The sequence below is a fragment of the Brachyhypopomus gauderio genome, chromosome 1, assembly GCF_052324685.1.
Source record: "Brachyhypopomus gauderio isolate BG-103 chromosome 1, BGAUD_0.2, whole genome shotgun sequence".
Lineage (NCBI taxonomy): Eukaryota > Metazoa > Chordata > Actinopteri > Gymnotiformes > Hypopomidae > Brachyhypopomus > Brachyhypopomus gauderio.
In genome coordinates this window covers 35,020,486-35,033,150 of record NC_135211.1, presented here as the reverse complement: position 1 = coordinate 35,033,150, position 12,665 = coordinate 35,020,486, and the positions used below count along the sequence as shown (strand labels likewise).

The 12,665-nt window shown below is 39.9% G+C and overlaps 1 protein-coding gene across 3 annotated transcripts in view; it reads right to left on the bottom strand.

Annotated features, from left to right (window-relative positions):
• abcc2 (ATP binding cassette subfamily C member 2) overlaps window positions 1–12,665 on the bottom strand; it is a 60,717-nt gene that overhangs the window by 39,992 nt on the left and 8,060 nt on the right. For 2 of the 3 annotated variants that reach the window (XM_077011647.1, XM_077011656.1), the window contains exons 17-20: window positions 12,406–12,582; window positions 11,696–11,863; window positions 10,508–10,691; window positions 4,845–4,935 (exon numbers count right to left, since the gene is read on the bottom strand). In XM_077011647.1, coding sequence (XP_076867762.1) covers window positions 4,845–4,935; window positions 10,508–10,691; window positions 11,696–11,863; window positions 12,406–12,582 — 620 coding nt within the window. The remainder of the gene's footprint in view (window positions 1–4,844; window positions 4,936–10,507; window positions 10,692–11,695; window positions 11,864–12,405; window positions 12,583–12,665) is intronic. The other variant, XM_077011665.1, reaches the window with a different exon arrangement.

Genomic DNA, 12,665 nt, shown 5'->3' with positions numbered 1-12,665 from the left:
TGGCAGACGGCCTTCTCCAGAGCGACTTACATTTTTATCTTATTTTTATACAAGTGAGCAATTGAGGGTTAGGGCCTTGCTCAGGGGGCACCTCAGTCATGGCCTCAGGTCTGGGAATCGAACCTGCGATCCTCCGGTCACAAGAACAGTTCCCTAACCACCAGGCCATGACTGCCCATGAGAATTGGCTTCTCTTGTAGCATGTAAATTATCTTCACTGTGGTTTTGAAGTAATATTCCTTACCCACTTATTTACAGGCATATTCCAAAATATGAGTTAATACTGTCAAAATACTGTTTTGTAAAATAGGATCAAAGGTGACTTAATCATGGTCTGCCGTCTGAATTGTAAGATCTGAGCAATACTCCAGGGCACTAGCAGACCCAGCCATGTGACACAAGGATCCTGGATTCAGCAAATATAAGATGTACTTTCTAGAGACAATTGAAAGATTTATGCATTTGTTTCATTTTGTGATATTTCGGTTTAATATATTTTGTACTTTGTTCTTTTGTAAGCCTCAGTAGGTCTTCTGTGCATCAGGAGATGATAACTTCCTCGTCCAAACCACCCATCTCTCTCCCTAAGAACCTGCACAGGCTCCTGATTGTCCATTGTCAAATTTCTAACAATTGGGTGCTGTGACCCGGATGGTGAACTGACACTTTGGAGAGTAATGCCAATATTATCTGAACCAAGGAATATTGGATGGATCCTGTCTGTTTTTTAGACAGAGGCAGGATATGGCAATATAGCGAAGATCCTCTCAGAGATTGAGAAGAGTGTGAAAACCTCTCAACTATTTTAAGGACTTCCTCTGGCTTTCTTGCTATTCAGATGCCTCTCTTAACTTTGCTTCGGTAACTGTTTACTGTATTTTTATTTACTTTCAATTAGGTTATTTTTTTCCAAGTTATCTGAGATCATTAACAAAAAAACACAAAACCTGAAGTGGTTGCTTTTTCTTGTAAGTTTCCTATTTTTAACTTTAGTGCCACAGATACTGGAATCTTGGTGGATTCCAAAAGAAACACATCAGAAAATTGCTAGAGAAATGAATGCTGGGGTTTTTGGAGAATATAATCTGAGTTTTAAAGCTGGTATTCTGGTATTGTGCAAGAAGTATCATATTGTGACAGTGCCGGCAGTAGACCACCAATTGCCGTCTTAGTAGAGCAGTTAGCAGTTGAGACACACAGAGCCGGCCGGTGCAACGTGTGAACACAATGGGGGTTTGGGGGCCAAACCTTAATGATGTGCCACATACAGCTGTGCACTGACACCCTCATAATAGGGGACGGATCCCTGAATGGCATGAAATATCTAATTCAGTTTACTGTGAGCTGTTATTAAGCAGGAGTTTGAGTTATTAAAAAGGTATTTAATAAACCATTCGGCACAACTACAAACGTTCGGCATTCAAACATTAATCAATGGTCCTCTGCCTGCATCGAAAACAAATATTTTCTCAAAGGTATTCAGATTAAACACATGGCCACACAATAGTTGCAGTTCATTTCTCTGGTCGAAATCTTTCTACCCCCATCAGTGATGGCACAGTAGCACAAGCACTCAAGGACTCTCTTCCAGCAGTGGATTTTATTACTCCAGAGCCACATCTTTCCCACTTTGTGGACACCTTTGTAAACACTTTGTTTAAGTTATCTTAATTTCTATTTTATATGATTAAATTCTTGATTTCCAATATTTACATTTTTATCCTAATAAATAACTTTTAACATTTTTGCTATATTTCTGGCAAACACCTTCCCAAGGCGATAGATGTCAGGTCGAGCATCGCCCTTATAAACTTGCTTTGCCTTGTAACAACTGTGCATTGTGATCTTGTTACCTCACCATGATTGATGGGCAAAGTTCAGTGAATGAAGGCAAAGATTCGTGGAAACTATCAGAGCGGCACTTTAGTTAAGGGAGGAACATAGGTGTCCGAGTGGTCTGGGCTGCAATTTGAAGAGGTAATTTTTCAGTATTTTTCTCTAAAGGTTTCCCCACTGACTAGGGCTGGGTATCGATTCAAATTCCAAGAATCGATCCGATTCCGATTCTGAAGATTAAGAATCGATTTATTTCGATTTAATCCGATTTAATCGATTCGATCCGATTCGATCCAATTTGGGGTTTAGTGTTATTAAAAATGTATTTGAGCTGTTTCCTGACTATGTACAGAAGCAACATGTTAAAACTAGTATTATATCGATATTAATCAGTAAATAGTTACTGGTAGTTGGTAGTTACTGATGGCTGGAAGACTGGTGAAAAGGGTCATCATAAATCTACCTTCAAGAAAGGTAATCCAGGACAATATACAGAGGACATCTTTGAGGTGTCTATATCTGCAACAGTGGACTCCTACTGGGACACTAACCAGTGCATTATTATTATGATTGAAATAATTAAGAATTCACCCAAAAGCTGTTGCTACCAAATGCATTTTTATTTTAAAAGTGCTCACACTTAATAAACTGAAAGTATAAAATGTAAACGTGTATTTTTCTTTAAAGTGCGAATATAAGAACAGAACTGTCACGTTACGGTCCCCGACCCCTCCCTTTTGGGCGTGTGTTAACGTTGTCTGCGTCTATTCGTCTGCGTCTGTAGATCTCCGTGGGTGCGGGTGCGTCTTGCGATAGTCCGTCTCACCTGAGGCTCGTCTCACGTCGTGGGGTTTGTGTGTTCGCGCAGCGTCCTGTGCTCGTCGTTGTTTGAGTCACACTTGTTCTATGTAAACGTGTTTTATGTGCGCTGTCTGCGCTTTGGTAAATGTAATAAACGTAACGATTTGGAATGTGCAAAGGATTCTGTCTCGTCCATCGCATTGCGCCCAACGTTACAAGAACATTTTTAACTTTTTTAAACTGTAAAAACACTGGGTAAACTGTCAGTGACATGGACTAACTGTAAACTGACACTGGATAAACTGTCCTTCTGCTTTTAGATTGCCGATTTGACTATCGTTGTTACCGGCACTGTCCGACGCCATATTGTTTTACAGTTAGTTAGACCGAGCACGCCTGCGTGAATTCAGTGACGAGGCGGGGGTAAAAGTTCACTAAAAAATCGATCTTTGGACGTACGAATCGATTATCAGATCATCATATGCGAATCGATTCTGAATTGGAAAATCGATTTTTTCAACACAGGCCTACCACTGACGCATGTAAAAACATAAGGCATCTACTTCAAATGCTCAGAAAACATGTGAGGCTGTAGAAGTTATTAAATGGTTGCGATGGGGACCACCTTAGGTTATGGCAGTCTGCCCAGTGACCCCAGCCTCCACACACAGCCCCTCCTGCAGAACCGCTGTGTCACACTGAGGATAAGAATCCTCCGTCCTTACTGCATCCATTCGTGTGTTATGTATACAGGACCCTCTAATAACTGCTTTCCCTCAGAAAAGGTTGGAAATTACAGTAAACCAGAGACTAATGATACATTTCCGAGAGTGGAAATGTGACAGATTCTAGTGGTTATAGAGGTGAGAAATAACAAATATGACATCAAAGAAACTAAAGAAAGTGGGACATTTTCCCTTAGATGCCAACGCCTGTGACTACAATATCCAAGGAATGTAGCTGTCCCAGAGAAATGGGTCTCAAATTCAATTATCTCACTTAAAAAAATAAACAAACAGAAAAACAAATGTATTTGCTACAATGGACGCTATGGCTATAGCAAGAACATATACAAGGAGCTAGCCAGTAGAGTCCTGGATGGTCTTGGTGATGATGCCACAGGCACTGAACAAGGCTGGAAACAAATGGATCACCCACTTAGGGAGTTACCAACTGGAAACAAGAAACTCATCATTCCAACACAAAAGAGATTAACTTTATTACTTCCGCTAAGCAATTCCCATTACTGAAAATTGGAACTGGAATTTAGCTAACCCTTTGGACAAACATTATAACCTGCATAGTGGGTTAGAATGTAAAATGTATTCCTACTATGTCCGTATTGAGACAACAAAAATGGATATTTCTTTAGCTTTGTTGGTTTTTTCAATTAAAAACAAATTATCTAAATTTTCCAGAGAATATATAAGCAGACATCCTGTTGCTATTCTGTTGTGGTACTGTCACATAAAATGAGTAAATGTTTTTATCATAATGTTGCATAATATGGGGAAAGCACTGATACAGGGCTTTGAATATAAATGTCCTATTAGCGAAAAATCAAGAAACAGTCGTGTAATGTAATGATATGTTACTATTTCATAAAATACTGTGACCATATCACATATTAGTGAGACTGCATTGATATGAATTCAGTATGCTATGTGACTGATGTTTGAACACAAACAAAAAAAATTATAGAATACATAGATTAATAGATTAAAGCCTGAGTTTGGGTGTATTTTTTAAAAGGTAGCATTTTGGACCTGATAAAAAAAATTACTATAAGTAATAGATTAATTTACTAAGAGTCAACACTGAACAACTAGATAAGCTGCTACATTAAATTAACTTTAACAGATCAGGTTCTATTTTACCATCATTGTCAAATGTGGACACAGAAGTTTTTCGCTTAAGTCTACGGGACTGTGAGTGTCAGAATCTGATGCACTGTGTACTGACATTATACAGTACTGTCACCAAAGTGCTCTGTTCACGCTTCAGAATAAGAGGTGTTGAGAATGAGAATATGGGTTGTGTAAATCCTATTAAAAGTCACTGTCCTCCATTCCACAATTCCTACTAATCAATGTATGTCAACCAATGTATGATGTATTTTCATATATCAACAGAAAATATATGGTTCTCCAAAACGGACCATTTGAATGCCATTGTAATGCCTTTTTAATGTTAATTAATGGCTTTACCGGTTAGAGCTGCAGACGTGACTTTGCCCAGGGTTCTTAAGAATGCTGTCAACCGGATGGTCTTCACCTTCCAGACGGCTCTGCAACATGTCTAAACATGAAAACAAGGAAAAAGGACTTTATGTCCACAAGCCACGTAAGGTTTATCACACAAAGCCTACAAGGACTGTGACTGAGAGAGTTCACTCAACTTTATTTCACTACAGAGGTGATGAGCGAAAAATGAAATATCAGTGTTCCTCTACGCTGCCAAACCAGAATGAACGCGTGAGAGTTTACCTTCATTCTCTATGTCTATGAGCCCCTGGATCTACACCACTTCTAAAACACAAAAACTCATTTCCAAAAGCTTGAAGAACAGTAATGTTTCCTTTCTTTCTTTTATCTTGAGGCCTGGCAACGTTTCCCCTCTTCAGAAGACAAATCTGACTTTATTAATCACTTTGTAGCATATGAGGGAGGACCAAGGTTATAATAGTTTTGGATTTGTCATAGTTTAGTTTTTATTTGTGACCTTTTTTCTAATTCAGTTAGTTTTAATTAGTTTTTTTAAGCTTAGTTTTAGTTTAGCATTAGTTAGCATTAGTTTTTGTTTTTCATACTTTGGGTTGTCAGGTGCAGGATTAAAAAATTTCATAGAAATATTAATGAAGCGGGTTCGGGAAACACACAAAAAAACTCATCAAAACATATTATTTTAAAAAATGCATTCAATTACTGTTGAACAACCTGGCCGGGATATTGTTTCTCTTTCGGCGGAGCTACTCAGAGGCTAGGTTGTCAAAGTACTGGCAGTTAGCCCTATTGTGTGAGCTATGAGATTCGTGGGGTTCTTCCTCTTGAGAACTACTCCATATATTTTATCACCTGTTTCCACTACAAGACATGTAGTCTTTCTCATAGTCATATTTTTTAAAATTCCATACAGGACTCACTGTTTTTTTCCCCAACTTTTGTTGTCGTAATTTTGCAGGCAAGCATGGCGAATAGGATCCGTAAACAAGAAACAACTTGACGGACCATGAGGTGCCGTACGGTTCTGCCAGCTAATGTAAAACTTCTAGTGACAAAATTGATTTCATATCAGTCCATACAAATAAATTGACACACACACAAATGAAGGGTATCCTATCTATAATTTCAGAACATTTTAGTTAGTTTTCTAAATGTTATACAGTTAATTATCGTTTTTTTTTTCTTTTAATTACCGTTATTATTTATTTCAGTTAACGAAAATGTTTTTTCAATATCAGTTTTTGTTTTTGTAGACTCTAGACATTGACAACAGTAAAAAAATAAACACAATACTAATCACTTTGAAATTAATGGTTGATGAATAACACCAGCAATATGTGCACAAGATGTTAAAATAACATTATTAAAGAGGAAAAGTGTTCAGTGTGTGTATATGTGCATGGAGGGAAGTGTTTTGTTGTGGTCATGTATGGGGTGATGTGGAACTGCGTATTGGATTTTACTGGACCTACTGTTCCAATCACCCCAACAAAATGTTAATTTGTTGGGGTGATTGCTGGGCTCAAATTGAGTAATCTTGAGTGATTTTGTTTTTGATTAGGGCAGTGAACATATTTTTTCTCATTGATATATGATCCATTAGTGAGTTTTTCCAGTGAGTAAATAGTAATGTTCTTGTTTGATTTCCAGTTAATGAGGATAGTTTTCTTGGTGACGGACAGAGCTGTGAGCTGTGCCTGTGAGTGGAGGGTTTCTGTAAGTGGTGGGTTAGATTGATGATATATCTCTTAAAAGTTCTGCAGATGGGGAGATGGTGACATTTAAGCAGGATGTTAACAGGTTCCAATAGGCTTGACTAAAATGTTTTTTGGGTGTGCAATACCCAGAGTCATGAATATTATTCATGTTCTCTGTACATTTTGAACAAATTCTGGAGCTGGATAATTTTATACAGTATAAGTTGTTGATTTGTGCTTGGGATCCTGAAATGATTTTTACATATTTATGTCTAGAAATCGGCCCTTTTCACATTGTTTGCTTGGCTTGGTTAGATTAGGATCTGGATTAATTTATTTATTTGTATATTTTATTAAGAATTTCTTGTACAGGATATGTTGATAAAATCAGCAATTTCAGAGGGTAGGTCCAATGTATTTCAGTCTCTTTCACAGTGTCACAGTGCTTGCAAGCTATCGGTATGCAGGGGCATGTAGGCACTTTTCTATGTTGTGCTTGTTTGTCTCAGGGGTTGGTATTAAACATCAGCGGTGGCCACCTGGGGTGATGTTATTATGCTATGTTCTATTTAAGCCTTGTTTAGACATTTAGACCTTTGCTTCCTCTTTTTTGCATGTTCAAATTCTGTGACATTACGCGGTAAAGATTTTGGTTAGTGGAATTCAAGGGATTGATTTTTTCCAATGCTGTAATTCTGGGAAAGTTGTTAGTGATTTTCAGTGTGTTATTATGGAACATGTGTTTATCACACCTTTATCAATCCACGATGCAAAATGCAGTTTTATTTTTTATGAGACTGCGGTTGGGGCTGTTCCTAATGAGTGAACAGATGACCCGCGTGATCCATAAGAGTGTGACGTTGAAGTTGACAGAGTTGATGTTGGTGTTGGAAATTTGAAGTAGGGCTGTTTTTTGAGTGGCCAATGAATGCTCAGTCTGCCATCATGATATCAAGCCATATGTTGTAACAGGTGTCTCGCAGGGCCAGCAGGTAGCCACCAGAGGGGACCACGGGTCAGGAATGAATCAGGGCTCATTAGCCTTATCCACTGCAGGTGGCTCCACCTTATATAAACAGCTTTGCAACAGCAACTCTTTGTGGAGCCGTGCTGCATGCGGCCCATACTCAAGCTTGCTGGTAAATGGTATGGGTTGTTCCTGAGTCTACCTCCCCTCTGTTCTGTGAGGGCCTGTTGTCTCTTCTGTTTGTTTGTCTGGGAGAGGTTACCCCATCACACTGAGTCGTTTATGTTTGTCTATCTTCTCCAGTTACCCACATCTCTCTGGGGGCTTAGTGATTCCTGTCATGGCCCTTGGTTCAGCACAGATCCAGGTTTGAGTCTGGCCAATCAAGCAGGTTGCTTTTTCAGTTCGACTCCTGCATTTCTTGCAGCTGTGATTGGGGGGTTGTCCCTCCTGATTGGGGGAGCCACCTGCAGCTGTGATTGGGGGGTTGTCCCTCCTGGTAGGGGGAGCCACCTGCCCCCCCCCCCCCCCCCCTTCACTTTTCCACCCATCATCCCCTCATTCCAAGCTTCAGTAGTTCCTACACCCTGGTGGTGCAGTGGGCTGAGTCATCTTTCCCCTGTGGCCAGCGTCCCTGGTTCATCCCATACTTTAGCTCTTCTAGCAGCACAGACCACCACAGGCCCCTTACATATGTAGTCTGTCTGGGTAAGGTGGATACATATTTGTATATATTTTAGTTGTTTGGCAAGCCCATAATTATAAAGTTTTTTTTTTTCTGGGTGGCTTTTCTAGTAAAAACAAAAACCTGAAGTTGTAATAATAATAATAATAATAATAGGTTACATTTATATAGTGCCTTTCACAAACCCAAGGACGCTTAACATCACATATATGAGGGGACACACACATAGGAAAAAAAATGTGTGACGGTGGGTGCGGCGTGAAGGACGAGACACGAGTCCTCTGTTGCAGCAGACGTCACTTTAATTATCACACACGGATAGCGCATAAAGCGCACGGAAAAACACAAACGTAGACTGAAACGTGCAGACTCAGACAACGACGAGCACAGGACACTGCGCGACGCACATTAAGTAGACAAAACACATTAACCCCACGTAATGACGAGACGAGCCACAGGTGAGACGAATCAACACAAGACACAACCGCACCCACGGAGATCCACAGACGCAGACTAGGAGACGTAGACGACGTAAACACACGCCCAAAAGGGAGGGGCCGGGGTCCTCAACGTGACAAAATGAGAGGTAAAGAGGAAAGTTTTAAGTTGGTTTGTGAAAGAAGAGTAGAATAGTTATGAAGGGATTGAGGCAGAGAGTTCCAGAGTTTTGGGGCAGCAGCACTGACAGATCAACTGCCCATGGAAGCAAGCTTAGTGCGTGGGACAATCAGAAAAGTGGAGTGAGAGGATCTAAGGGTGCAAGAGGGTAAACCTTGATGAAGTTGTAGTAGCCTATCTAAAGACTTAAACAAGGTTATGTGAGGTTGGATGTTATCCATCATTGAGAATAACCCTGTAACCCTGTAAATCCTGTAAAGCGCTTTGTGACAATGTGTTGTGAAAAGCGCTATACAAATAAACTTTGATTTGAATAAGCAATTTTAGTCAATATTGTCATTTTGATTATGGTTATTCTATCTATGACAGACATGGGCAGGCTTGCCCACCAATGGAGGTCAACGGTTGTCGTTTTGATTTTTAAACTGGTAACAGTGATTTAAGATCTAGAAAAGGCTTTTCCTGTGACCCCAATCACGTGTTCTAGTCTTTCTAGAAGGAGAAGGTGATGTATTGTCAAGTTCTGCAATCAAATCAAGTAGAAGCAGCAGAAATATGGACACTTGAGGATAGAGTAATATTGTTAGTAATCTAAGCTACTAGATTTAAAAACATCATAACCTTTCTGCTATATCTATACTGGGCCAAGTCCTGATGCAACAATTTATTTTGCTTAGTAGCATCATATTACATAAGAAGTGTTATTTCATATAATCTAACTCATTGACATTAGTGGAGAATTAAAAGAAATTAAATCTAGAAGGTCTTCAATAAAACTACAAGCTGTAGAGGATGTGAAATTTAGATAAGCAATAGACTACAGTAGTCCATGAGAAGCTTTGATATTTATGTTGAGACGAAAAGATAAAATTACATTAAGGTTATGATGTCCGTAGTGAGTTGGCTTCATTATGTTTTGTGTAAAACCAATAGCGTCTAGGATGGATAGAAATGTTCTTCTCAGTGAGTCATCCTGCCATGTAAAAACGAGTATGTATTAACATGCATTATTTTATTCATATAGATTACCAAATTTCATACATCAGCAAAAACCTGTAAGAACACAAAGGCCCTGGGGGACTGTAGAAACTAATTTGTGAGAACAATTGAAGATGTCATTCATAATTAAATATGTTTTGCTCAAATAAAGGATTTCAAAGGAAGAGAACCTGTAACCTGTAACCTGTTTTCATATGCTTTAACACTGGAGTTTGGAGAAACGCAATCTCGTTCAGCTGTGCACTTGTGTAAAGTCTGAATGACAATAAAGTTTACTTTGACTTTTGGGTGAGTAGGGATATAGGAAAAAACAAATGAGAAGGAATGTGATAATGTTCACCCCGAATAGTCTTAAGTGTCCTTGACATTAAGCTGAAATTCTTAACTTTAACTTCAAAGACATTATCTTATTTATAATTAAATGTAAAAAGGCAAAACAAAGTCACTATACAAGTCAGTTCTAGTTTGGACCCTATTCAGATTCAAAATGGAGTTGGACAAGTGAAAAGAATTTCTAGAAGTTATTATCTATTCAATTGTACTCAAATGTATTGAAGGTAAAAAACAAAATAAGAGGCTAGAAACCTTGTGCTCATCGCCTATTCAACCTTTGTTTACTGAATCAAGAGCATGGTAAGGATCGAGAGCAACTTCTCATGATGCAGCTATAGAAAATACATACCAGAATGTCCCAGAGTTTCTCTGTTCTCCTCTTCTGCATACGTGTCCAGGAACTCGGAGAAAGCTCCTTTACTGGCCCGCAGACTGCTGTAAGACCCGACCTCTGACACAACGCCATCTACCAACACGATGATCTCATCCATATAAGGCAGGAAGCTGATTCCATGGGTTACCAGGATACGGGTCTGAAAAGGTGCTTTAGTTGTTCTTGTTGTAGTAACTAATCAAATAATCTTTAAGGAAATTTTAGACAAAGAAATACAAACAATTCCTTAAACAAGCCTGTAACAGGAGACGCATCATCTGAACTCATGTTTCTCTTTGTACTGAGGATGCAAATTCCAGACTTGGATAGCTTACTCACTGGTCATAAAAATATTTCCTCTTGTTTTAACAGTGACCTCCACATGTCCTTATCAGACACTCTAGGCTAAAACACTGACAAGCACAGCTTGTCAGGACATGCTACCAGAGTTCTGGTGTGGACCTTCAGCCGAGCTTGGATTTAGTGTCTGCCAGGTTCTGTTATATCAAGGTTCTCTCCATGATGTTCCTTGCTGAGGACTTTTTCTTTAGAAACTGTGATAACACTCTTTTAGGCAAAAGCAGAAATGGTAGGTGTGACAAATAATGCAGGCATGAGCCTTTTCATTTAATTCTGATGGAAGTGAAAGAAACCCTTATCCATTTCAAACAGAATTTCTCAATGTGTCCTCTACACTCAACACAGTGTGCCAATTTGTTGGCTTGTATTTCATGAATGATTTTCCAAGATGTCAGTAGCATCATTGATGTGTAGAAAACCCCCAGCAATGCTGTTGCAGAGAATCTAATAACAAAACACCATCATCAGTGTTATTGCTAAATTTAGAACGGCTCACCACCCAAATAGTACCTGGCGAGCAATTGTCCTGTGACCATTGAGATTTGCCAGAGGAGGGTATGCAAATTGAACAAGACAGCCAATGGCCTGCAGTTTGCAGCTGTACACCAATAAAATGCATCTGTATCATTGATGTACATAATAAAGCAGCTAGGGAGAGCAGATCTGGGAAATACAGCACTATTAGCATATGTCAACATTAGGGCATAGTAGCTTTTCCTTTTTGTTTTTTTTTATCACCTCATCTCCCATAATTCCATTTGTACTCATGTGAAAATTACACAAGTCATACAAAACAGAACTAACTTTTTCCTTAAGCAGGCCCTTGGGTCCGATCACTCTCTCAAACAGATGTTTGCCCACATGGGAGTCCACGGCAGACAGTGGGTCGTCCAGCAGGTACAGGTCTGCTGCGCTGTAGACTGCTCGAGCCAGACTCACCCTCTGCTTCTGCCCTCCGCTCAGGTTCGTACCCTGTGTGTGGACGCAGCACGGAGGGATTCAGCTCTGCGTCTACATTTAGGACGCAGCCGCACTCCTTCAATTTCAGGGTCGGTATAAGAGTCTCAGGTTCATGTTGAGAATGTCACTCATCTCATGAGTCTGTTCCCCTCTAATGATACACCTACATTTGTACCATGGGAGGAATGGCCAATAGAGGGAGCTGTTTTGGCATGATCTGTAGCATCAGACACCAGAGATGTGGGTTATCTGTTTCAGTATAAAGTGGTAGGTGTAAAAAGCAATACACCATGTAATTGAATATAAATAGGAAGGGTAAAGATATGTGCATGTATCAATTTTGGATCATTTTCACTTTGGCCTTCGCAAGACTAGGCCAAACTTGGTAAATTATTCAGCTGGCATAGCAATGCATCATCCTGCTCTCAAGATCTGGCCTGTCAGTGATGGATTTCTAAATGAATTCTTAACTTGGTCTTCAAGGACCAAATGTCTTACTATCTGCCCAATCTACGGTGCCCCCTCAATGCCTGCATCCAGATATGGTGTCTTACCTTCTCCCCAATTTCAGTCTCCAGTCCCCCGGGTAGCAGCTCCAGGTCTGGTTCCAGAGCACAGGCCTCCACCACCTTCTGGAGCTTCTGCTCATCCAGCCCAGAGCCAAACAGTATGTTGTCCTTCAGAGTAGCATTCTGAATCCAAGCCTGTTGAGGCACGTATGCCACAGATCCCTGACAGGACACGACAGGACAGACCAGTGCAGGACAAGACAGGACAGACCAGTGCAGGACAGGACAGGACAGGACAGAGCAGA